The sequence below is a fragment of the Amblyraja radiata genome, chromosome 5, assembly GCF_010909765.2.
Source record: "Amblyraja radiata isolate CabotCenter1 chromosome 5, sAmbRad1.1.pri, whole genome shotgun sequence".
Taxonomy (NCBI): Eukaryota; Metazoa; Chordata; class Chondrichthyes; order Rajiformes; family Rajidae; genus Amblyraja; species Amblyraja radiata.
The window spans coordinates 5,021,314-5,048,090 of NC_045960.1; the positions used below are offsets into that span (position 1 = coordinate 5,021,314).

Sequence of the window (26,777 nt, forward strand, 5' to 3'; positions counted from 1 at the left end):
GCCTGTGTTTTCTCCGGGTGCTCCGGTTTCCTCCCACGTTTCCAAAGACGTGCAGGTTTGTAGGTTAATTGTTTAAGATGGAACTGCAGATGCTGGAAAATCGAAGGTAGACAAAAGTGCTGGAGATACTCAGCGGGTGCAGCAGCATCTATGGAGCGAAGGAAATAGGCAACGTTTCGGGCCGAAAAGTTGCCTATTTCCTTCGCTCCATAGATGATGCTGCACCCACTGAGTTTCTCCAGCACTTTTGTCTACCTTTGTAGGTTAATTGGTTTGGCTAAGAATTGTAAATTGTCCCTGGTGTATAGGACAGGGCAAGTGTATAGGGACCGCTGGTCAGCTTCGGCTGAAGGGCCTGTTTCCACTCTGTATCTCTAAACTAAACTTTAAACTCTGGGAAAAGTAATTGAGGCCAACTTCTTTACCACTGACCTCTTTTGAGATGAGAGAGGGTGTTTAAACATGACTGAATTTTACAGGGACTCTGGTAGACAATATTGTTCTACAATAAATCCTTTAGATACTATACTCTTGTTAAAACATTCATATTGACAAGTGCACAAATTAGCTGGTTTCCTTTATTACATCTTTTTGATGCTATTGTCGAATTTTAAAACTAATAACAGCCTTAATAAAATTAAATCCCCACATATTCAATATTTGTAAATTTCCCATAGCCATCATAATAAACCTCCAAACTCAAGCATGTATTCCATTGTTAAACTCCAAAAGCATTACAACACTTTGCTTTTGAATGATAATTCTTGAAAAAAATAATTTAAAGTCCTGCCACCCCAATTAGATGATTTTCACTCCCAAACATTTTTTCCATTAAAATAAATACCAAGTCAATTAGGCGACAAGAGACTGCAGATGTTGGGATCTGGAGGAAAAAGACTGCTGGTGTACTCAGCAGGTTGAGCAGCAGCTGTGGGGAAACATTTCTGAGGTATCAACAGCAGGTTACAGGCACCTTGCGTTTTACGTGTGTGTGATTTATGCATCTTTGAAATAACATGCTTGTTCCTTTCATACTAAAGTTTGATTTATGCGTTGGTATTTTTGGAATAACGCGCTCAGATTTATTGCTGACAGGGTCGTTGCGAGTACGCTTTGAATCAAGCGCTGCTTATTCAGCACGTAACCCCACGTAAAACACCAGGTGCCTGCATTTTCAGTCAAACGTTAGACCCGTTCTTTCCCCAAAATGTCCATAACCTCCAGTACAGATTTCACAGTGTAGTCGGGCACAGCACCTTTGTCACATTTGACATTAGTATTGTTGATCCAGACAGTGGCGCCTAGACCAGCGTTCACACCTCCTTTAATGTCGGTATCTAGGTTGTCACCGATCATCATGCAGCCGTCTGCCTCCACTCCCAGCAGCTGAAAGCATTTCTGGAATATAGAGAGAGCTGGCTTCTGCTCCTGGTGTTCGCCCCCTATCACGATGGTGTCAAAGTACTGCTGGCACTGGCACGCGCTGATCTTCTCCCTCTGGACCGTGGTGCTGCCGTTAGTTAACAAGAGCAGCTTGTAGGACTGGCGGAGGCTCCTCAGCATGGCCTTCACTTCGTCCGGAATGTGCATGTGTTGGAGCCTCGTGGCTTTCCAGAGGAAGTAACACTTAGCAGCCAGGCCCTGATCTGGGTCAAGACCGTCTGTTTCTTGCAGAGCCGCCTCAAACAGCAGTATCCTCTCCTCATCAACGTTCACTCCGGGAATGCAATCTAAATTCTCCATCTGCAACTTGATGTTAAACTTCTCAATCACCAGCTTTGCAGTAGATTCTTCGTAACCATATTGTGACTTCAATAAATCTTCAACCTTTGGACGGAAAAATAAAAAGGTATAATAGATTATATATAAACGTGGAAACAGGCCCTGCGGCCCAACTTGCCCACACCGACCAACATGTCCCATCTATACTGGTCCTACCTGCCTTCATTTTGCCCATATCCCTCTAAACATTGAACTTTTAGCGGTTAGTTTAAGACCATATTACCTACCCAGGGAGTTCACTGTGGTGGTAGCCATTGTTGTTTACATTCCTCCATCTGCCAAGGCGGAAGTCGCGTGTGATGTGCTGCACACCACTATAGCGGGACTCCAGTCCAAGTACCCAGAGGCGTTCATTGTTGTGTCTGGAGATTACAACCATGTCTGTCTCTCTAAGACTTTGCCCACTTTTAAACAGTTTATTGACTGTACAACCAGAGGTGATAAAACGCTGGATCTTTTGTATGCAAATGTGAAAAATGCATACAAATGTACTGCACTGCCCCCTCTTGGTCGATCAGACCACGACATGCTACATCTCTCTCCCTCCTACACACCAGCTGCCAAGAGGCTGCCTGTCACCACCAGAACATCAAGAGACTGGTATCCTGAGGCAGATGAAGCCCTGAGGTATTGTTTTGAGACAACAGATTGGGATGTGTTCTGTGAGGAGTATGGGGAAGACATTGACGGCCTAACATAATGTATTACCCATTACGTCAATTTCTGTTATGATGACATCATGCCATCCAGGGTAATTCGTTGCTACCCTAATAACAAACCTTGGATTACCAGCAGCCTGAAGACCTTACTAAATGAGAAGAAAAAGGCTTTCAGGGAGGGCGACAGGAATAAAATCAAAGAACTTCAAAAGGAACTGAAGGTGAGGATTAAGGAGGGGAAAGAAGCCTATAGGTTCAAATTGGAACGACAGCTGCAGCAAGATGGTGTGAAGCAGGTATGGGCTGGAATGCGAAAGATCACGGGCATGAAGCAGAATGGTGGTACACTGCCTGATGGTGAACAGAGTCTGGCTGATGATCTGAACAGATTTTTCAACAGATTTGACTGCCCCACACCACCCCAGCCTTCCCCCACCTGGTCTGCTGACCATTGCTGCTTCCTCTCCACCTCCCATCCCTCTCTCCATCACTCCTGAGATGTCACCTGTACGGAGTCCCCTCTTTCCACCTCCCACTCCACCGGCAGCCCCACCTATGACTCTTCATACTGCTCAGGTCAAGGTGATGCTGGACAGACTGAAGCCAGGGAAAGCAGTGGGGCCTGATGACACCAGCCCAAGGCTACTGAAGACTTGCTCTTCAGAGCTGTGTGGTATTCTAACACACCTGTTCAACCTGAGCTTGCGTCTACAGAGGGTTCCAAGGCTGTGGAAAACATCTTGCCTGGTACCTGTCCCAAAGAAGACCCATCCCACTCTCCACAATGACTACAGACCAGTAGCGCTCACTTCACATATAATGAAGACATTTGAGAGACTTGTCCTTTCCTACATCAGGACTAGTGTGTCAAATCAAATGGATCCTTTACAGTTTGCATATCAGCCTAACATCAGTGTCGATGATGCCCTCATTTACATGCTGCAGAGGGTGTACACACATTTGGACACTACTGATGCATCTGTAAGGATTACATTTTTTGACTTCTCAAGCGCCTTCAACACAATTCAGCCCCGACTGCTAGGGGAGAAGATGGAGAAGATGAAAGTGGATCCATCACTGGTACTGTGGTGTTTGGATTACCTTTCCCTCAGACCACAGTACGTGCGCCTACAGAACAGTGTCTCGGGCACCATCTTGAGCAGCACAGGGGCTCCACAAGGAACGGTGCTGGCTCCGTTCCTGTTTACCATCTACACAGCGGATCTCCAATATAACACCAACAGCTGCTTTTTGCAGAAGTTTTCGGATGACACAGCTATTGTCGGCCTCATTAAAGGGGGCAATGAGGAGGAGTATAGAGACATAATAAGTAACTTTGTGGAGTGGAGTGCACACAATAACCTCCATCTTAACACCAAAAAAACCAAGGAGATAGTTGTGGAGGGGGAGGAGGAGGACTCAAGCAACACCAATCACCATTAAGGGCACTGAGGTGGAGGTGGTCGCTAACCACAGGTACCTTGGGGTGCAGCTTGACAGTGAGCTGGACTGGAAGTGTCATATGGAGGCGGTGTACAGGAAGGGACAAAGCCGACTGTATTTTTTAAGGAGGCTGAGGTCATTTAACATCTGCCAACCCCTACTGTGCAGTGTCTACCATTCAGTGGTGGCCAGTGCTCTGTTTTTTGCTGTGGCCTGTTGGGGAGATGGCGCCCGCATAGCGGACAAAAACAGACTGGACAAGCTAATCAGGAAGGCCGGCTCAGTGATCGGGGCTGAGCAACGAACGGTCCAGCAGGTGGCAGAGGCCAGAACTCTGAACAAACTGGGTTCAATAATGACCAACCCCACTCACCCACTCCATGCCCTGAAGGTGATCAAGAGCAGCATCTTCAGTCAGAGACTGATTGCACCAATGTGCAAAACTGAGAGACATAGGAAGTCCTGTTTACCAGCTGCTATAAGGTTATATAATGCGCATAAATAACTGCACTTTTTTTAAATTAATTGTATTTTAACTTGTATTTTAACGTATTTTAACTTGTTAAGTATGGAAGCCATTTGAGGAAATGTGTGGTGTTATGTCTGTCTTGAAGCTGTCGTGGCACTGTAATTTCCTGTAAAGGATTATTAAAGGTATAATCAATCAATCAATCAATAATCAACCTATCCTATCCAAGTATCTGTCTAAATGTTTCTTAAATGTTGTGATAATTCCTGCCTGAACTACCTCCCTCGGCAGCTCGCTCCATACACCCACCACCCTTTGTGTAATAAAGGTCACCCCTCGGATTCCTATTAAATCTTTCCCCCCTCACCTTAAAGGGCCTGTCCCACTTAGACGACTTTTTAGGTGAGTGCGGGAGACTGCGCTCGCCTCATGGATCGCCACATGGTCGCCATATGTTCGCTGGTGGACTCTGATGAGTCTCCTTCAAGGTCGCGAGGAGTTCCCGCATTCTGGGAACTAGTCACGGCCTCAGTATGGTCGCCACAAATTTTTCAACATGTTGAAAATTTTTCTGCGATCACAAATTGGTCGCCATAGAGAAAATCGATAATCCTGTAGTCGTAGGTGCAGTTGTAGTGGGGTCGCCATGTAGTTATAGGTAGTCGAGGTAGTCGTAGGTAGTTTTAGTTACTCGCCTTGGCTGACCGAGCATTTTCATTGGCTCATTGGGAGGGAAAAAATGTAAGCACGAGTTTTCAGAACCAAAGAAAACCAACCGGTAATGTTAAATGCCCGCTAAACTTCACAGCTGTGTATTTCTGGCTCATTAAAAGTTGTCTGGCTTCTTAAAAGTGTCCACTCCTTCTCCCCCCCCCCCCCCCCCCCCCCCCCCCGCTCTTTTAAAGGACTTACCGTACACTGTGCTAGCCGTCTTAACCTTCCTGTTCATCGCAGTGTGTGTCTGTATCACCTTGGCTTTGCACTGTGTGAATTTCAGACAGTGCTCCCCCACTTTTCCTGGCCCCCGCCTTTGTGGTGTGTTTGTGTGTGTGTGTTCCATTCTTGACACTCGCCGTTCCAGCTCCCGGTTTTTCAGGCGAGTGCCGCGGGCTTGACAGTCTCCGGCAGTCCGCTGAAAAATCGCCTAAGTGGGACAGGCCCTTAAGCCTACGTCCTCTGGTTCTCGATCCCCCTACTCTGGGGGAAGAGACCCTGTGTGTTTACCCGATGTATCCCTCTCATGTTGAAGACAGGGATACCATCAAAAACGCTATAACCAATCTTAAACCAATCTGCAGCCAATGTGAGTCTCCATTAGAAGCAGAAGGGTCAAGACTTTGTACCTGGATTGAGCAACCTTATCTTGAATGGTAGGCAGGTGGGTACTATTGCAACGTTCAAGAAACATCACCCATTCCTTCTATCCAGAGATGCTGCCTGCCCTGCTGAGTTACTCCAGCATTTTGTATCTTAAGAAACATTTAGACAGGTACATGGAAAGCATTTGGAAAGACAGGGACTGATTAACGATGGTTAGCAAACCTTTATGTGTGGGAAATTGTGTCTGATGGTATTTTTCAAGAGGATTGATGAGGGCAGGGCAGTGGACGATGTCTACAGGGACCATCGTGAGGCCTTTGACAAGTCCCACATGGTAGGCTGGTTGGACGGTTAGTATTCAGTATTTACTTTAATGTCATTTTAACTGAGTACTTACATACGCAGAAGAAACGAAAAATAGTTTCTCAATCAGTTCCTGTCAGTGTAGTTAATAAAAACAGAATAAATACATATAGCTTTAAAATTAAAATATCTAAAAATAGGCCTAAAAACAGACATTCAGACCGAACAGTGACTTTACCTTGACAGGTGTCTAGCTGTCATAGTATGGGCGAGGTTAGATATGTTGGTGTATAATATATGGGGAGGGGACACAGTCCGTTGACCAGTCTTATTGCCTGTGGGAAGAAGCTGTGGAGCATCCTGCTGGTTTTGCAGCTGATGCTCCTGTACCTCTTCCCAGATGGCAGAATGGAGAAGATGTGGTGTGATGGATGATAGGGGTCCTTAATAATGGAGATGGCTCTGCAGATGCTGTGCTTCTGGTAGATCTCCAACAGGAAAGGGAGTGGAGCACCAATGATCCTACTGGCTGTCTTCACTATCCTGTTAAGTTGTTTTTGCTCATAAGCCTAGCAGCTCCCAAACCAGGAAGTGATGCCGTAGGTCAGTATACTCTCGATGATGCCCCTGTAGAAGGTCCTTAGATGAACAGTAGGGAAACCTGCTTTCCTTAGTCTCCGGAGAGGGTGGAGCCGCTGCTGAGCTCTTTTGATGACTGCTGTGGTGTTGGTCGTAGAGGTCAGGTCATCCGGCAGGTGAAGTCCCAAGAACTTCACACTGCTGACCCTCTCCACAGCAGCTCCATCAATATGCAGCGGAGTGTGATGGTGTTTACCAGCCCTCCTGAAATCGATCACCATCTCCTTTGTCTTTTCCACATTGAGGGTGAGATTGTGAGATCTGCACCACTCCGTAAGCAGCTCCACCTCCATCCTGTACGCCGACTCATTATTGTCACTGATGAGACCCACCACTGTTGTGTCATCAGCGAACATATTGATATAATTATTGCTGAGTCTGGCAGTACAGTCATGAGTAAACAGACTGAACAGCAGGGGGCTTAGGACACAGCCTTGGGGTGAGCCGGTGCTCATTTGATGTCCGGCTGCCCACCCTGACTGGCTGCTGCCGCTGCGTCAGAAAATTAAGGACCCAGTTGCAAGTGCCAGTGTCCACCTTCAACAGCTTCAGCTTCTCCACCAGCTGCTGTGGGATGATTGTATTAAAAGCTGAGCTGAAGTCTATGAAGTGGATCCTGCCATAGGTGTTCTTCCGGTCGAGATGTGATAGTGCGAGGTTGAGTGTTGTAGAGACTGCGTCCTCTGTGGCTCGGTAAGCGAATTGTAGTGCGTCCAGGTTGGCAGGGAGACAGTTTTTAATGTGCTGCATGACCAGCTGCACAAAACACTTGATTAATATGGGTGTGAGAGCCACTGGACAAAAGTCATTGAGACAGGCTGGGTTGGGCTTCTTCAGGACGTGAGGTGGCAACGAGGCACTACTGCCTGGCTGAGTGAGATGTTAAAAATGTCTGCAAAGGCATCTTTTAGTTGCTCTGCGCAGTCCTTTAAAACGCGTCCAGGGATGTTGTCCGGCCCTGCAGCTTTGCATGGATAGACACTGGCAAAGGTCTTTTTAACCGGCTGTGGACAGCCTGAGTGACTGGTCGCTGGGTGATGGTAGGAGTGATTGTATCTGGGTGGAATTTTTAAACCTAAAAACGTGCGTAAACTTTGTTTAGTTCGTCTGGTAGAGAGGGGTCCTTTTGGCATATCCGCAGCGGGAGGGGGGGGGGGGGGGCTTGTAGTCAGTGATGGTATGAAATCCCTGCCACAAGTGACGTGTGTCTTTGTCGTCTGCGAAGTGGCTGTTTAGTTTTTGTACATACCGCCTCTTCGCATCTCTGATCCCCCGGGACAGGTTACTCCGTGCCAATTTGTATGCTGCGTTGTCCCCAGATTTGAATGCAGTATTCCGGACTCTCAGTAAAGAACAAACTTCCCCAGAACGCATGCAATCGAAGGTGGGCTTGCTAAATGGAAAATGGCTCAGAGGAAGGAGTCAAAGGGTAGTTATCAGGGTTTATTTTACTGATTGGAGCAATGGGTTCAGCAGACAGGGGTCAGTTCTGGGTCCACTGTTGCTTGGCATCTAAATCGGAGCAATTGCAGAGAGTTGTGCAAGAGCGGACCCAGTGGCCGTCGAGAACAAAGACGGAGACAGACACAAAATGCTGGAGTAACTCAGCAGGGAAGGCAGCATCTCTGGAGAGAAGGAATGGGTGACATTTCGGGTGGAGACCCTTCTTCAGAGAGCAAAGACAGACCAGGCAGCTGAAGAGAACGAGCGGCGAGAACAAGGATGGATGCGGTGGCCTGGAATGGAAACAGTTCATAACAACTTGAGCGCGGACTGGACTTTGGAAAATGGTGCCAAAACCGGAGCATGCGGGATTGTAATCATGTATTGCCTTTCTGCTGACTGGATAGCATGCAACTAGTTTTTCACTGTACCTCGGTACACATGATAATAAACTAAACCAAACTTCCTGGTTGTGTAGGAAGGAACTGTAGATGCTGGTTTACATTGAAGATAGACACAAAATGCTGGAGTAACTCAGCAGGACGGACAGCATCTCTGAAGGGGAGGATGCAGCCTGCGCTGCCGGGTTGCTGCAGCATTTTGTGTCTATACCCCGTGGATTGCCGGGTCAGGGGGCGCTCAGAACCCCGCCGACCCCTGCTCCCTACCTCTTTATTTCCAAAATAAATTCAGTCAATTATTTACAATAGGTGACAGTGGGGAAATCCTGATAGACAATAGGTGCCGGAGTAGGCCATTCTGCCCTTCGAGCCAGCACCGCCATTCAATGCAATCATGGCTGATCATCCACAATCAGTACCCCGTTCCTGCCTTCTTCCCATATCCCCTGACTCCGCTATCTTTAAGAGCCCTTTCTAGCTCTTTCTTAAACGTATCCAGAGAACCGGCCTCCACCTCTGAGGCAGAGAATTCCACAGACTCACTTTCTGGATGAAAAAGTGTTTCCTCATCTCCGTTCTAAATGGCTTACCCCTTATTCTTAAACTGTGGCCCCAGGTTCTGGACTCCCCCAACATCGGGAACATGTTTCCTGCCTCTAGCGTGTCCAAACCCTTAACAATCTTATATGTTTCAATAAGATGCCCTCTCATCCTTCTAAAGCCCAGCTGCTCCATTCTCTCAACATATGAGTCCCGATATCCCGGGAATTAACCTGGTAAACCTACGCTGCACTCCCTCAATAGCAAGAATGTCCTTACTCAAATTAGGGGACCAAAAACTGCACACAATAATCCAGGTGTGGTTTCACTCGGGCCCTGTACAACTGCAGAAGGACCTCTTTGCTCCTTTACTCAACTCCTCTTGTTATGAAGGCCAACATGCCATTTGTTTTCTTCACTGCCTGCTGTACCTGCATTAACTGATGAACAAGGACCTCCAGATCCCGTTGCACTTCCTTTTCCCAACTTGACACCATTCAGATGATAATCTGCCTTCCCGTTCTTGCTACCAAAGTGGATAACCTCACATTTATCCACATTAAACTGCATCTGCCATGCATCTAGCCACACCCCCAACCTGTCCAATCCACCCTGCATCCTCATACCATCCTCCTCACAGTTCGCACTGCCATCAAGTTTTGTGTCATCTGCAAATAAGCTAATGTTACTCTGAATCCCTTCATCCAAATTATTGATGTATATTGTAAATAGCTGCGGTCCCAGCACCGAGCCTTGCGGTACCACACTAGTCACTGCCTGCCATTCTGAAAGGGACCCGTTAATCCCTACTCATACCATGTGCTCTGATTTTTCCCACTAATCTACTAATGAAGTAGATTTTCAAAGTCTACAGAGAGATTTATGCCAGTTGGAAGAGTGGGCTGAAAGATGGCAGATGGAGCTTAATGCTGATAAGTGTGAGGTGCTACATCTTGGCAGGACAAATCAAAATAGGACGTACATGGTAAATGGTAGGGAATTGAAGAATGCAGGTGAACAGAGGGATCTGGGAATATCTGTGCACAGTTCCCTGAAAGTGGAATCTCATGTAGATAGGGTGGTAAAGAAAGCTTTTGGTGTGCTGGCCTTTATAAATCAGAGCATTGAGTATAGAAGTTGGGATGTAATGTTAAAATTGTACAAGGCATTGGTGAGGCCAATTCTGGAGTATGGTGTACAATTTTGGTCGCCTAATTATAGGAAGGATGTCAACAAAATAGAGAGAGTACAGAGGAGATTTACTAGAATGTTGCCTGGGTTTCAGCAACTAAGTTACAGAGAAAGGTTGAACAAGTTAGGGCTTTATTCTTTGGAGCGCAGAAGGTTAAGGGGGGACTTGATAGAGGTCTTTAAAATGATGAGAAGGATAGACAGAGTTGACGTGGATAAGCTTTTCCCACTGAGAGTAGGGAAGATTCAAACAAGGGGACATGACTTGAGAATTAAGGGACAGAAGTTTAGGGGTAACATGAGGGGGAACTTCTTTACTCAGAGAGTGGTGGCTGTGTGGAATGAGCTTCCAGTGAAGGTGGTGGAGGCAGGTTCGTTTTTATCATTTAAAAATAAATTGGATAGTTATATGGACGGGAAAGGAATGGAGGGTTATGGTCTGAACGCAGGTGTATGGGACTAGGGGAGAATACGTGTTCGGCACGGACTAGAAGGGTCGAGATGGCCTGTTTCCGTGCTGTAATTGTTATATGGTTATATGGTAATCTCCTGTGTGGGACCTTGTCAGGGAATTCATTCAATTATTTACTATACTATTCACAATACTAATGACAATACTAAACAAACCCACCACCATAGTACAAGTGAAGTAAATACACTGAACATTGGATGACTATTTCCCCATCCTTTAAAAAAAAAGATTCATTCAATTATTCACAATACTATTTACAATACTATTTACAATACTATTTATAATACTAAACAAACCCACCACCATAGTACAAGTGAAGCAAACATTGGATGACTATTTCCCCATCCTTTAAAAAAAAAGATTCATTCAATTATTTGCAATACTGTTCACAATAGGGGGGTTGCACGAAAGGTCACTGGGTCAGAGGGCTCGACGCACGTAGCCGCTAAATCCAACTGGAAGACATCCGTCACTTCCGGTATATGTTATTAATGCTAGAAACGCGTACTTTCCCACCTGTTAAAAACCGCCAAAATGTGGGAGTCGGGGTAAGTGTGAGAGACATGTACCCAACTTTAGAATTCCAAACGTGAAGCGAAATGAAGGTATAGAGAAGCGAGAACTGAAGGGACTACAGCAGCTAAAGTGCTTGGTAAACATTGAAAATATTGGGAATTATCACGTTTGCTCACTGCATTTCATCAAGTAAGGCATTATTTGTGTTTTTTCTTGATTCCTTTGGTATCTAAAAAGTCTCAGAAGTGATAAATCTGGCTGTAAATTTTTCTTCAGATGCGTTTTCATTTTGTATGTAAAAACCCACGGGAACCATGTGCGATTAAAAAAAATTACAGCCAGATTTATCACTTCGGAAACTTTTTAGATGCAAAGGAATCAAGAAAAAACACAAATAATGCCTTAGTTGATGAAATGCAGTGAGCAAACGGCCAATGTTCGCCAAGTTGTTGTTGTCCCTTCAGCTCTCGTTTCTATCTACCGTCATTTCTCCTCACTTTTGGAATTCTGAAGTAGGCTAAATGTTTCTCACGCTTATCCCGATTTCCATAATTATTTACAGCGCAAAAATTGACAATTTCAGCGGGTTTTAACGTGCCCGCTACGCTGGAAACAACGGTAAGTGCCTACCTGCAGTTCATCGCGTGTACTCCTAGGTATGTTGCAAAGCCTACCTGAAGCGTCGTTGAAAATCTGCCGCTGCGGGTGTGCGCGATGTTGGCGCCGTTTAGAGGGGGGCGGGTTTAAAACGCGATTTTCTCTAGGCTGTTCAAATCGAAGATGTTCAGCCGAGTTAATTATTAACGAAAAATCGCTGGAAGACCCCGTCGCAAAAGCTATTATTAGTTTTAAAGGCCTCGTATAATAGTTATAGTAGTTTAAAAATCAATCTCTAAACCCGTGACCACCGGCAGCTGTCAGGGTCTCATAGAGCAAATAACTGAAGGTAGGTTGTATATTTTTACATTAAAAAGGGCTTCTTAAGATCCCTTTATACAAAGTTTAATATTGCGAGTAGCTCATTTTGGGCCCATTATATCCCGCAGTATTTTTCTGGGCATTTGGGGGCACAAATCTACCGCAATGTGAACGTTCTAAACCAGCGCGTTCCACAGGGACCCACTGGAAAGCTGATTTAAAATGGGCATTTATTTACAGCAATTGAACACTAAATTCCTTCCATTTGGTCTATAAACTAATGTAAATGAGATTTAAAAATCATGTTTTATTGTGAATTATTTGTGAATATTATTTGGACATTTAGGCTATTTAAAAATGTTAATCACTTATTAAGAAATGGATAGATGTTTAGATCTAGTAATTGAAGTCTGAAATTAGCTACAATTAGGTAACTAACTAATTATATGCTTTAATTTCAGGTCATCCAAGTAAGATTATTTTATATTTGTTTCAGAATGCTTCAATCTATGATAACTGAAAATTTCATTCAGTTCTCTTAATTTTTAAGAAAGTTATGGGCTTTTGACTGTTCACGATCACAACTTTTTTGTTATGTCCATAGAAAATCAATAGGGAACAAGATGCTCATTTCCGAGTATGAAAATGGCCATAACTTTTTAAATACTTGAGATATGAAAGTGAATTAGGTGTCAAATTAAACTTATTTTTATGCTTTATCTGATGGGATAAATTACAGACTTGATTTTTAAAAATCTCAAAATTTTGTAACATTGCTAGGACTCCAGTTGGCGTAGCGTAGCAACAGTACGGGTCATGGGTCGTGACCCGACTGCCGTGAGACCTCCCTATACTATTTACAACACTAAACAAACCCACCACCATAGTACACATTTGATAACTATTTCCCCATCCTTTAAAAAAAATAGATGTATTCAATTATTTGCAATAGTACACATTTGATAACTATTTCTCCATCATGTTTTTTCACCAAAAAGAGACTTATTCAGGAACCCAGCAGCACAATGCGAGTGAAACACATTTGCCTGACACAACCATGGCCCTACCCGGCACAGGGCTCTGCTGCTGGCGCCGGCCGTGTCCACCAGCGTGTTGTCCAGGTCGAAGAGCAGCGCTCGGATGCCCACTGCTGCTGCCTGGGCCGCCATCACCCGGGCAACCGCTCCCCCTCCAACCCGGGCCCGGCGACGCACCACGCCTGCGCGACGCCGCCTCAGCCGGCACCGCCCCCAACACGCCTGCGCGCCGGCCTCGACGACCAACGCGTCTGCCGGTTGCGGAGTCAATGCGCACGCGCAGTATAGGCAACCGGCAGTCTAGTCGGGATACGCATGCGTAGTGAACGGCAGCCGGTGGCGGAGTCAGTGCGCCTGCTCCGGACATCACTCACCCCTTGCATGAGAATGGAAGAAGGTCCTGCAGGCGCAGGCGCAGCTGGAGCTCCAGTGGCAGGTGCAGCAGGCAGTGAAGAAAGCGAATGGTATGTTAGCTTTCATAGCAAAAGGATTTGAGTATAGGAGCAGGGAGGTTCTACTGCAGTTGTACAGGGTCTTGGTGAGACCACACCTGGAGTATTGCGTACAGTTTTGGTCTCCAAATCTGAGGAAGGACATTATTGCCATAGAGGGAGTGCAGAGAAGGTTCACCAGACTGATTCCTGGGATGTCAGGACTGTCTTATGAAGAAAGACTGGATAGACTTGGTTTATACTCTCTAGAATTTAGGAGATTGAGGGGGGATCTTATAGAAACGTATAAAATTCTTAAGGGTTTGGACAAGCTAGATGCAGGAAGATTGGTCCCGATGTTGGGGAAGTCCAGGACAAGGGGTCACAGCTTAAGGATAAGGGGGAAATCCTTTAAAACCGAGATGAGAAGAACTTTTTTCACACAGAGAGTGGTGAATCTCTGGAACTCTCTGCCACAGAGGGTAGTCGAGGCCAGTTCATTGACTATATTTAAGAGGGAGTTAGATGTGGCCCTTGTGGCTAAGGGGATCAGAGGGTATGGAGAGAAGGCAGGTACGGGATACTGAGTTGGATGATCAGCCATGATCATATTGAATGGCGGTGCAGGCTCGAAGGGCCGAATGGCCTACTTCTGCACCTAATTTCTATGTTTCTATGGTCCCAGAAAGAAGCACAACTGGGGGTAATGGAGTGTAATAATAATAATGTAATAATAGTCATGGAGTGATACAGTGTAGAAACTGGCCCTTCGGTCCAACTCGCCCACACTGGCCAACAATGTCACAGCTACACTAGTCCCACCTGCCTGCGTTTGGTCCATAAAGGGGCTGTCCCACTGCGGCGAGTATGAGTTGAGGGCAAACTCTTCTGAACTCGCGGATTAGCTCAACTCATACTCGCAGCATGGTCAACACAAGGTCCTAGGAAGTCTTTGTACTCTCCTTCATGCTCGAGAGTAAGTCCCCGCGTACTCGAGGCCTCAGCAAGGTCGCGGCATATTTTTCAACATGCTGAAAAATGCCCGCGAGTAAAAAAAGGTCGCCATGGAAAAAATCAATATTTTTTTAACTCGTATGTTTAGTCGAGGTAGGTCGTAGTAGGTCGGCATGTTATTCGTAGGTAATCGAGGGTAGTGGAAGGTAGTCGAAGGTAGTCGTAGATAGTCTTCAACATAGTCGAAGGGAGGTCGAAGGAGATCGTCTTCACTCTCCACTATTCGGTGTCCAATTTTCCCAAAGCTAGTCGAAGCTAGTTTTCAACATAGTCGAAGGAGGCCTTCTACATAGTTGAAGGAGGTCTTCAACATAACACTTTTTCAAACTCTCCTAAACTCGCCAATTAGGTCGCTGCAGTGGGACAGCCCCTTATCCCTCCAAACCTGCCCTATCCATATACCTGTCTACGTTGGGATAGTCCCAGCCTCAACTACTTCCTCTGGCAGCTTGTTCCATACGCCCACCTGTGTGGAAAAAGTCACCCCTCAGATTCCTATTAAATCTTTGTGATAATAAATGTGACAATAAACTGACCTTGAACCTGTGAAATCTACTCTGAACCCTCTCCAGCTTGACAATATCTTTCTTGTAACATTGTGCCGAGAATTGAGCACAATATTCTAAATGCAGTCTCACCAAACGTCTTATATAACTACAACATGACCTCCCAACGCCTATACTCAATACTCTGACTGATGAAGGCCAATGTGCCAAAAATCGTTTTGACCACATTATCTACCTGCAACTCGACCTTCATGGAACCATGCACTTGTACTCCTAGATCCCTCTGCTCTACAACACTACCCAGAGGCCTACCATTTACTGTGTAGGTCCTGCACTTGTTCGACGTCCCAAAATGCAACACCTCACACTTCTCTGTAGTAAATTCCCTCAACCATTCCTCTGCCCACCTGGCCAATCGATCCAGATCCAGCTGCAATCGTTCACAACCATCTTCACTATCTGCAAAACCACCCACTTTTGTGACCCATCTTTGACATTTGCCAAAGTTTTCTGCTCTGAAATGATTTCTGCAGAGCACAGGGGTAGAATTGGGATAAAATTGGGATAAAACCCATTCCTTTAGCAGCTCCCACCAGTGCAAGGAGCAGAGGAGTATAAACCTACTTCCCAACACTCATTGTGTAGGAAGGAACTTCAGATGCTGGTTTAAACTTCAGTCTGAAGAAGGGACCCAACCTGAAATGTCACCTATTCCTTTTCTCCAGAGACGCTGCCTGTCTGACCCGCTGAGTTACTCCAGCATTTTGTGCCTATCTTCTGAGCACTCGTTCATGGAAAGAGCTGCCAGAGGGTATAGTTGAGGCAGGTACTATAACAACATTTAGAAAACACGGGCAATTTCAATAGTATTTTGTTGTCAAATGCTCATACGTCACAGGTGCAGAGTTAGGCCATTCGGCCCATCATGTTTACTCCACCATTCAATCACGTCTGTTCTATCTCTCCCTCCTAACTCCATTCTCCTGCCTTCTCCCCACGACCCCTGACTCCCGCACTAATCAAGAATCAATCAATCTCCGCCTTAAAAATATCCACTGACTTGGCCCCCACAGCCATCAGTGGCAATGAATTCCACAGATTCACCACCCTCTGACTACAAAAATTCCTCCTTTCAAAAGGTACATCGTGCCAGAGAGGACAGTGGATACATAGAAACATTGAAAAATTGGTGCAGTGGTAGGCCATTCAATATGATCATGGCTGATCATCTAAAATCAGTTCCTGCTTTCCCCCCATATCACTTGATTCCTTTAGCCCTAAAAGCTAAATCTTACTCTCTCTTGAAAACAGCCAGTGAACTGGCCTCCACTGCCTTCTGTGGCAGCGAATTCCACAGATTCACAACTCTCTGGGTGACATTTTTTCCTCATCTCAGTCCTAAATGACCTCCCCTTATTCTTAAACTGTGACCCCTGGTTCTGGACTCCCCCAACATCGGGAGCATATTTCCTGCATCTCACCTGTCCAATCCTTTAAGAATTTTATATGTTTCTATAAGATCCCCTCTCCTAAACTCCAGTAAATATAAGCCCAGTCGACATCATATGACAGTGTTGAGTTAGATAAATCACTGGGTTCAGATAACAGAGTTTGATTCACTCAGTAATTAATTACACTGCTAAATAAGGCATGTACACTCATGTATCCTCAAATATCCCCGAACGCACTCGCAAACCCCGAGTACACAGCAGAGCACGCCGCAGGGTGTTTAGTTCAAGATCACCTGACACGGTCCAAGGCTGAGTTCTCTCACCGAAAGGGCGTCCAACACCATCCTTTATGGCATTTCTTATCAGAGCAGACTGCCCCCTCCCCGAGCCATTCATAAGCCCCACTTGTCTGCAATGTTTCTGCGCTACTAGCGGCAAGGGGTCTACCCAACTATTGCTGTTGTGTTGTGTTTGCCAACGTTACGCTTTCCCATAGAATGGCTTGGGAAAGGCTGTGTTCCCAGACAACAGGTGCGAGGAGATAACGCGTCTGGAAACTTGTTTTCGAGAGGCTATGGGATGTAGGGCTGCTCATTTAGCTGATAACTCCATTCCAAATCTATATAACAAAAAGTCTCATCTTGACCACTTCCTGTCTGCACTGTATGTTTGATTTTAGAAAAAATGCTACTCTGTATCACTATGAATTTTTGGCCATCTTACACACAGTCCTCCTCTGCTGAGGCAGCCCCGAGGATTTTTCCGATTGATGAAAAATAAAAAACTTATGAGTGTTTAAAAAATCTTGATATCAGCTGATTGGTCTGCTCACCTTCCAATCACCACGATGAAGGTAACGCCCCTTCCGGGTTCGGGGGGGGGGGGGGCAGGACTATAAAACCCCGGATGCCTGGACGTGAGTCAGTTACTCTGGAAGATCGCAAAGGAGAGGCGACAACTGTGATTCTAAGCTGTGAATCAACTGAAATGTGACTCGGCAATGTACTTGCAATAAATGATTTGTTAGCCTGTGATGACAATGCCATGAGTTGTTTGCAGGCCCTGCCCTGCCTGTGCTTGAAACTGCAATGCAAAATTTGAAATGAATAGACAATAGACAATAGGTGCAGGAGTAGGCCATTCGGCCCTTCGAGCCAGCACCGCCTTTCAATGTGATCATGGCTAATCATCCCCAATCAGTACCCCGTTCCTGCCTTCTCCCCATATCCCCTGACTCCGCTATCTTTAAGAGCCCTATCTAGCTCTCTCTTGAAAGTATCCAGAGAACCGGCCTCCACCGCCCTCTGAGGCAGAGAATTCCACAGAAATGAAATGACAATGCCATGAGTTGTTTGGCCCACCCTGCCTGTGCTTGAAACTAGAATGCAAAATTTGAAATGAAATGACAATGCAATGAGTTGATTGACTTGACTTGACTTGACGACGACTTGAAATGGATCAATGACTTGACTTGAAATGGATTTACTTGACTTGACTTGACTTGAAATGGATTGTTGGCCCTGCACTCACTGTGCTTGACTTGACTTGACCCACAACACCCATGCTAGCGCTACAGAAAGCCCCCCACCTCCCCCCCACTGGCCAGCAATATTGGAATTAGTGCCAAGGTGTAATTTTGCTTTGGGGGACCAGCCCTCCTGTGTGAAGCTGGGACCCAACGGGTCCCACTTAGTCTAGTTTTAGCTGAAATTGTCAGTTTAACCCTTGCACTACACTCCACCCCTTGGAGTTATCAGTCTACATTAGCGCCCATCTAATGACATGTTAGAGTATACAAACAATAATAATCAAAAGTACAGTATAATAATTCTACCTATGAATGTGAGGTGGTTATGTGTCACCTAATTATCCATGCCATAATGGAGTGAGTTACGGTGTCCTCCATAATGTTTGGGACAAAGACCATTCATTTCTTTATTTGTCTCTGTACTCCACAATTTGAGATTTGTAATAGAAAAAAAATCACATGTGGTTAAAGTGCACATTGTCAGATTTTAATAAAGGTCATTTTTGTACATTTTGGTTTCATCATGGGGGACCACACACGGCCATTAGCTGGTGACGACCTCAGTGGTATCCTACTGTTTGGGGAGGAGGGGGTGGGGAGTTATTTGGTTATGTGCGATCGTTTTCATTGCCTGAGCACAGCATTTGTTCACAGGTGGTATACCTACAGATGCACAAACTTACTTGATATCAGCAGCAATAACTATAGTGTCTCACATATTCCTTACTTGATTATTACAGTGTGCCTCCATTATAGTGCAACTTAATAATTTCAGGAAAGTTTTACTTTTGCATGACTGTTCAGTTCAGTTCAGGTTTTATTTCAGTTCAGTTTAGACAATAGACAATAGGTGCAGGAGTAGGACATTCGGCCTTTCGAGCCAGCACCGCCATTCAATGTGATCATGGCTGATCATCCACAATCAGTACCCCGTTCCTGCCTATTGTCACATGGACCGAGCTACAGTGAAAAGCTTTTGTTGTGGGCTATCCAGTCGGCAGAAAGACAATACCATGATTGTATTCATATATATTATTAATTGTATAGTACACAAAAACCTTTCACTGTATCTCAGTACACGTTACAGTGATTAATCAGCATCAATTTTGAACAATTTTGTTTCCATGGTTGTAAATTTGGGCATTACGGGCCTAAGTTGTTCATTTTGCAGAGGATCCATGGATGATAGAGCAGTACAGCTCAAGAAGAGGCCCTTTGACCTACAATGCCTGTGCCCATCATGATGTCACATATCTACCCATATCCCTCCATTCCCTGCATATCCATATGCCTATCAAAACATATTTTGGTGTTTTATCATTAATGTTTTATTATTATTAATGTTTAGTGTTTTCTGAGTCATTCGTAACTGTCACTGTATGTCATGTTGTTACTTGTGGGCGGAGCACCAAGGCAAATTCCTTGTATGTGAATACTTGGCCAATAAGCTTAATTAAACTTTAAAAAAACTAAAAAACTTTTAAACGCCATTAACATATCTGCTCAATCACCACCCCCAGCAGTGCCTTCCAGGTGCTCACCACTCTCTGTGTCAAAAAAAAGTCCCATAAGACAAGACAGGGCGATGAGGGGTGATCTTATAGAGGTGTACAAAATCATGAGAGGAATAGATCGGGTAGATGAACAGAGGCTCTTGCCCAGAGTAGGGGAATCGATGACCAGAGGACATAGGTTCAAGGTAAGGTTGGGAATATTTAATAGGAACCTGAGGGGTAACTTCTACACAAAAAGAGTGGTGGGTATATGGAATGAGATGCCGAAGGGGGGCAGTTGAGGCAGGGACTAAGGCAATGTTTAGGAAACAGTTAGACAGGTACATGGATAGGACAAGTGTAGAGGGATATGGGCCAAATGCAGGCAGGTGGGACTAGTGTAGCTGGGACATGTTGGCCGGTGTGGGCAAATTGAGCCGAAGTTTCCATGCTGTATGACTATGATTCTAAATATTATAAAGGTGTATGGATGAGTCTGTGGGAAACAGTAGATCCAGTAAATGTGGGAAGGAACTGCAGATGCTGGTTTACACCGAAGATCGACACAAAATGTGGGGTAATTCAGTGAGAGGCAGCATCTCTGGATAGAAGGAATGGGTGACGTTTCGGGTCGAGACCCTTCAGACTGAGAGTGAGGGGAGAGGGATACATAGATATAAGAATGGTATGGTGTAGAAACAAGACATCAAAGAGGATGAGGATCAAGGAAAATGTAGAATAGATCATTGTTAGCTAGGAGAAGGTGACAACGAAGCAAACAGAGATAAAAATGTAGTCGGGGACAGTCAGACTGGTCGGAGAACTGGGAAGGGGGAGGGATGGAGAGACAGGGAAAGCAAGGGTTACTTGAAGTTAGCGAAGTCAATGTTCATACCGCTGCCCAAGTGAAATATGAGATGCTGTTCCTCCAATTTGCGTTGGGCCTCATTCTGACAACGGAGGAGGCCCAGGACAGAAAGGTCAGTGTGGGGATGGGAGGGGCAGTTAAAGTGTTTAGTAACCGGGAGATCAGGTAGGCTCTGGTGGACTGAGCGGAGGTGTTCAGCAAACGATCACCGAGCCTGCGCTTGGTAACGCCGATATGTAAGATCTATGCCTGGAACAGCGGATCCAGTAGATGAGGTTGGAGGAGGTGCAAGTGAACCTCTGCCTCACCTGGAAAGACTGTTTTGGTCCTTGGACGGAATCTAGGGAGGAGGTATAGGAACAGGTAAGATGGCCAGGAGTTGAATGGATAATGGAGGTTTAAACTGGATATATTTTGGGAGTTCAATTTTGTACTGTTTTGATTCCTAAAAAAAGATGGTGCTGTATTTATGCAATGCCACTAGATGTCAGTATATTCAATTCAATTTTGTAATGAGATTGATGTGCCAATTCCAAACTATCCGGACATTTTACCTGCTGCAGGTATTAGGGAAGGAAGACAGAGGTATTGCTTTTATGTTGCATTCGTGTAGCCATCGCCCAGGTTTGTAGCTTCATAGAGGATAAGCTTACAGCATACAACAAAGTAATAATAATAATAATAAATTTTATATTTAATGGGCGCCTTTCATACAAAATCTCAAGGACACCTTACATAGTAATCGAAATTAAAACATATAATCGGAGTAAAACAAGTAATTAAAGACATCACAATGACACAAATTAAAAACAGAATTCAATCCAAAAACAGAAAATCAAAAACACAGTGTGAAGAGAGAGCAGCGGCAACCAATTCGTGCCAGCGTCCACTCTCCCTTCACGGCAGCCATCTTGGACACAGACCTACAGGACTACAGTTAGACACAAAAAAAAAAAAAAAAAAAAAAAAAGTACATGACAAGGACATTTTTCTATCTGTAGTTGATTGGGAATGTTCATAGAGGCATACACCATGGAAACAGACCATTCGATCCAACTTGCCCACACCGACCAAAATGTCTCATCCATGCTAGTCCCACGTGCCTGGGTTTGGCCCATATCCCTCTAAAGCTGTCCTAGCTATGTACCTGTCAAAATGTTTCTTAAAAACGTGGTGATAGTCCCTGCCTCAACTACCTCTTGCGGCAGCTCGTTCCATACACCCACCAAGATTAAATTGTTGCCCCTCTGATTCCTATGAAATCTTTCCCCCCTCTCCTTAAACCTATGTCCTCTGGTTCTCGATTCCCCTAATCTGGGCAAGAGACTCTGTGTTTAACTGATCTAATTCTCTCACGATTTTGTACACCTCTGTAAGATCATCCCTCATTCTCCCTAGCGTCCTAGCCTGCTCAACCACTCCCCATAGCTCAGGCCCTCGAGTCCTGGCAACATCCTCGTAAGTCTTCTCTGCACCCTCTACAACTTGACAACGTCTTTTCTATAACATAGTGCTCAAAACAAAACACAAAACTCTAAATGTGGCTTCACTAACATCTTACATAACTGCAACATGACCTCCCACTTCTATACAAATTTGTCTTTAGAATTTCTGCAAATCTGAATCAGTAAAAGATGATTGAAAACGAGAGCATGGAAACACACCCTTTGGCCCCTCATGGCCAGGCCGACCATCAATCACCCATTCACACTGTTTAGTTTAGTTTAGGGATATAGTGGTTCTATGTTATCCCACTTTCACATCCAACCCGTGCAAACCAGCGGCAATTTACAGAGACCAGTTAATCCACAAGCCCGCACAACTTTTAGGATGTGGTAGGAAACCGGAGCACCTAGTCCAAACAAAGAGAGCGTGCAAACTCCACGCAGACAGCACCCGAGGCCAGGATTGAACTAGGGTCCCTGGCGATATGAGGCAGCAGCTCTACCAACTGCACCACTGTTAGTTGTTAGTACCTCTGGTATTAGTACCTCTAATACCATCAGATGTTAGTACCTCTGGTATTATAGTTCACCTCCTTGTCTTCTTACCAAGTCACTCGCTCAGCAGCTTTAGTTAATTTTAGTTTAGAGATACAGCGCGGAAACAGGCTCTCCGGCCCACCATGTTCGCGCCGACCAACGATCCCCATTCACTAACACTATCCTACACAAACTAGAGGGGTAGGAGATTGCAGCCTTCATGTGGTCCGCCCTGCTTCAACGAATGCAATCAACCTGGCGTGCACAATCAAATAAGATCAAACAGAACAAGTTGTCCTACAACTTTAGGCTGTGCATGCCATACGCAAGAAGAAGAAGACACAAACTGGAGATCATTTACAATTTTACTGAAGCTAATTAACCTACAAACCTGCACATCTTTGGAGTGTGGGAGGAATCTGGAGCACCCGGAGAAAACCCACGCGGTCAGCGGGAGAGCGTACAAACTCCGTACAGACAGCAGTCGTAGTCAGGATCAAACCCGGTGCTTGAAGGCAGCAGCTCTACCGGTGCGCCACCGTGCTGCCCAATCTCTGCCACTAAGCAGTTAAATCACTCTGTTTGTTCAGGCCTAGAGTCACACAATGCTGGACTGGCTGAGGATGGCAGATTTCCTTTGCAATAATGAATCTTTCGGGGTTTAATCGTTGTCGTGTTCATTGTTCCTTCCTGGTTTCATGCTTTCGTGCTGGATATCTCTATGTCTCTATTTACATTGGAGCCTAGAATAAACTCAGCAATCGAGGCTCCACCATTCACTGAAGTGAATTCCAAATTCCAACGGTTCTCAACCCTCTGAATGAAGAGGTTCTTGCCCACCTCTGTACTAAATGCTGGATTTTCCTCAGCATTATTAACCCAAGCCCATCCCTGGCAAAACACAAAGGGCTGGAGGAACACACCAGGTCAGGCAGCATCTGTGGAGAGAATGGACAGATAACGTTTCTCCCGACCTTCCCGAAACGTCACCCACCCGTTCCCTCCACAGACGTTGCCTGACCCGTTGAGTTCCTCCAGCACGTTATATTTTGCTCTCCCCACCCCAGTCCTCGATATCTAGGTGCATTATTTCTTCTTTAAGACTTTTTTGACACTAAATTCTTTGTCTGAACAAGGGCCAGACCCGAAACATTGCCTCTCCCGTTTCAGTTTAGTTTATTGTCACGTGTACCGAGGTACAGGGAAAATCTTTTGTTGCGTGATGACCAGTCAGTAGAAAGACAATACATGATTACAGTCCAATGAACCTACAAATCTGCACATCTTTGGGATGTGGGAGGAAACTGGAGCACCCGGAGGAAACCCACGCGGTCCCAGGGAGAACGTACAAGTCCATACAGACAGCACCCATAGTCAGGATTGAACCTAGATCTCTGGCGCTGTAAGGCAGCAACTCTACAGCTGCGCCACCGTGCCGCCACTATTCTCTCTCAGTTTACCATCAGCTTTATACAGTAGACCGTTGGTTGTCAATGACCTTCATACCTAATGTCATTGGCTGGGGTAACATTGGTACTAAGTAGTCCATTGATTAACGGGCTATTGATTGCTCTCAGGCCAAACTTAATGCTTCTGTTAAATCTGATGAAGTTTAGAGATGAAGGCCAGATAGGAATGACAAAGACATCCTGCAAATTACCATGGCATCTCTTGAGCTTGTGTCAACGGCCACAGCAATATGCAATTGACTCACTAATGTGTGGAAGGCCATGGTCTGGTAAATGAAGGCCAAGTGCCAAGACTCACGGGATCATTCTAAGAAGGTAGACAAAAATGCTGGAGAAACTCAGCGGGTGCAGCAGCATCTATGGAGCGAAGGAAATAGGCAACGTTTCGGGCCCGAAACGTTGTGTATTTCCTTTGCTCCATAGATGCTGCTGCACCCACTGAATTTCTCCAGCATTTCTGTGTACCTTCGATTTTCCAGCATCTGCAGTTCCTTCTTAAACACGAATCATCGTAAGGCATGGCAGTAGAATTAGGTTGTTTGGCCCATCCAGTCTACTCTGCCATTGGTTCCTGGCTGACCTATCTTTCCCTCTCAACCCCATTCTCCTGCCTTCTCTCCCTAAACTAAATTGCAAATATTACCCCGCTGTTCAAGAAGGGAGCACAGCAGAAGAGTGGGAACTACAGGCCGGTTAGTCTGACTTCAATGGTTGGTAAGATTTTAGAGTCCATTATAAAGGATGAGGTTATGGAGCACTTAAACGTTCATGATAAAATAGGCCAAAGTCAGTCAGCGGAAAGATAATACATGATTACAACTGACCTATTTACAGTGTGTGAAGGGCCTGTCCCACGAGCATGCGACCTGCATGCGGCAAGCGCGACCTAAAGGGCCGGTCCCACCAGCATGCGCCTGCATGCGGTAAACGCGACCTAACCAGAAGCGGGGGCCGTACGGAGGTCGAGTGAGTGACATGAATTGCGGGCAAAGTCCGCGGGAAGTTCATGCGTGACGTACGACGTCGAGGCGGCTGCGGGCTGTCGGGCCGTTGGCGCGCAGAATTTTTGAACACGGTCAGTTTTTCGGAGCCCCGCGCGATGTCGGGACCTGCTCCGCACAACTCCATACGTCTCCGGCGATCTAAGTGGGACCGGCCCTTTGGGTCGCACTTGCCGCATGGAGTCGCATTCCCGTGGGACAGGCCCTTTAGCAAATAACGTTTAATGCATGACCTCAGCGCCCCCACCTCACACGTGGTCGGTGGGGGCGCTGCAAGTCGGCGCCCTGTCAGCAACGTGTCTGTTTTTTTCTACTTTTTTTGTTTTTTTAGTATGTTTTAATGTATTTTTTAATGTTCCTTTGTGTATCTTGTGTGGGGGCTGGTGTGGGGGAAACCGCTTCGGTCGCCTCCTCCACGGAGAGGCGACTTTTTCCAGGTCGCCTCCCCCGTGGCCTAACAACAAGGATCGGCGCGGCCTTTCCCGGAGACGCGCCCAGGGCTTCAACGGCGGGCGCAGCGTGGAGCGGGCGAACCCCCGCTGGGGCTCGCCGGAGGGTAGCGCTCCGTTTCGCTGGCCCGTGGCAGCCGGCAACCTGAAGCCGCGGTCTGCACAGCTCCAGCTGGCGCGGCGTCTGCAGCCCGGGATCCCTCGTGGGGGACCCGGGGGGAAGAAGAAGCTATCACCGCCGGCCCGTGGCCGACTTCTACCGCGAGCGCCGTGGCGACTTACCATCGCCGGGGATCCCTGGAGGGGAGCTTCGTCTGTCGGCCCTGCAGTCTGCGGTGCTTCTGGCTGCGGCGCAAACTTTAAATCTTCGACCGCCGGCCTACGGCCTACACCAGACTGAAGCCGCGGTCTCCGGTGGGGAAGAGCCGATCCTGGACTTACCTTGACTTTTCCCTTGTCCTTTTATCATCTGGACGCCCGCAGCCGTGGCTGCAGAGGGTTGAGGTCCCGACCACGGGGGAAAATGGAGGAGGACTGGCCAATTTCTGTGCCTTCCACCACAGTGATGAATGCTGTGGTGGATGTTTGTGTTAAATTTTTATTATGTATTGTGTGTTCTTTATCATTGTACCGTGCTGACAAATTCATTTTACTTGCACTTTATGTGCAATATGACGAATAAAACTGATTGATTGATCCAGAGATGCTTCCTGTACCACTGAGTTTTTCTAGCACTTTGTGTTTGTTTAGATAGTTATGTGACTATGCAGGGAATGGAGAGAACCGGATTATGTGTAGGCAGATGAGTACAGGTCTGGGCATTATGCTCGGTACAGACAATGTGGGCCGAAGGGCCTGTTCTTGTGCTGTACTAAAGACTGTTCTGTACTAAATTGATACTAAATTCTTGATCTGCAAATCTAAATTCTTCAGTTTCGACCCGAAACATCGCCTCTCCGTGACCTCCAGAGATGCTGCCTTTGACCTGTTGAGTTACTCCAGCACTTTGTGCTTGTTTTTTGCACTGTCAGCTGTTTGGAATTACAGTAAGAATAGTTAAAGAAGCGAAACTTTAAGCAAGATTGGAGGATATGTTATCTTCGAAAGGAATTTGATAATTCTTAGATTCTCATTTCATTTTTTTCTGGAAAAGCTAATGTCTTACTTAAACGGCAATTAGCCTTTCTTTTAAAAGGAAACAGAAATATTCCTATCCCACTTGTGAGGAGTGAGATGCATACTTTAATGCTGGAGAAGCAAGTTGCAGCAGGAATAGTTTGAAATTGTTGATAAAGTCATCCAGCCCAGGTGTTCCATCCAGTTGCATACTTGAATGTAGTTTCCTCTATTAGAAACCTTCATCCACAGCTATTTTGTCTACACTGGAAATGTGGTTTACAAGATATAGTTGCCAAAAAAAACACTCCTTATCCTGGGCTCAATTCCAGGACT

General features: G+C 45.8%; 1 protein-coding gene across 1 annotated transcript; it reads right to left on the minus strand.

Moving 5' to 3' along the window:
• Window positions 1-559: 559 nt before the first annotated feature.
• On the minus strand, window positions 560-13,341 carry LOC116972944 (N-acetylneuraminic acid phosphatase). Its single transcript, XM_033020543.1, has 2 exons — window positions 13,164-13,341; window positions 560-1,827 (listed from the first exon to the last, which is right to left on the minus strand). Exons 1-2 carry the CDS (start codon window positions 13,263-13,265, stop codon window positions 1,186-1,188), a joined length of 744 nt encoding a protein of 247 aa, XP_032876434.1. The 5' UTR covers window positions 13,266-13,341; the 3' UTR covers window positions 560-1,185.
• Window positions 13,342-26,777: the final 13,436 nt, after the last annotated feature.

What these genes read in the sequence shown, in the direction of transcription:
- LOC116972944 (XM_033020543.1), bottom strand. Translation starts at nt 13,265, where the DNA reads ATGGCGGCCCAGGCAGCAGCAGTGGGCATCCGAGCGCTGCTCTTCGAC. An exon ending in GCAGCAGAGCCCTGTGCCGG is followed by an intron (nt 1,828 to 13,163) that starts GTAGGGCCATGG and finishes TTCCGTCCAAAG; the next exon opens with GTTGAAGATTTATTGAAGTC.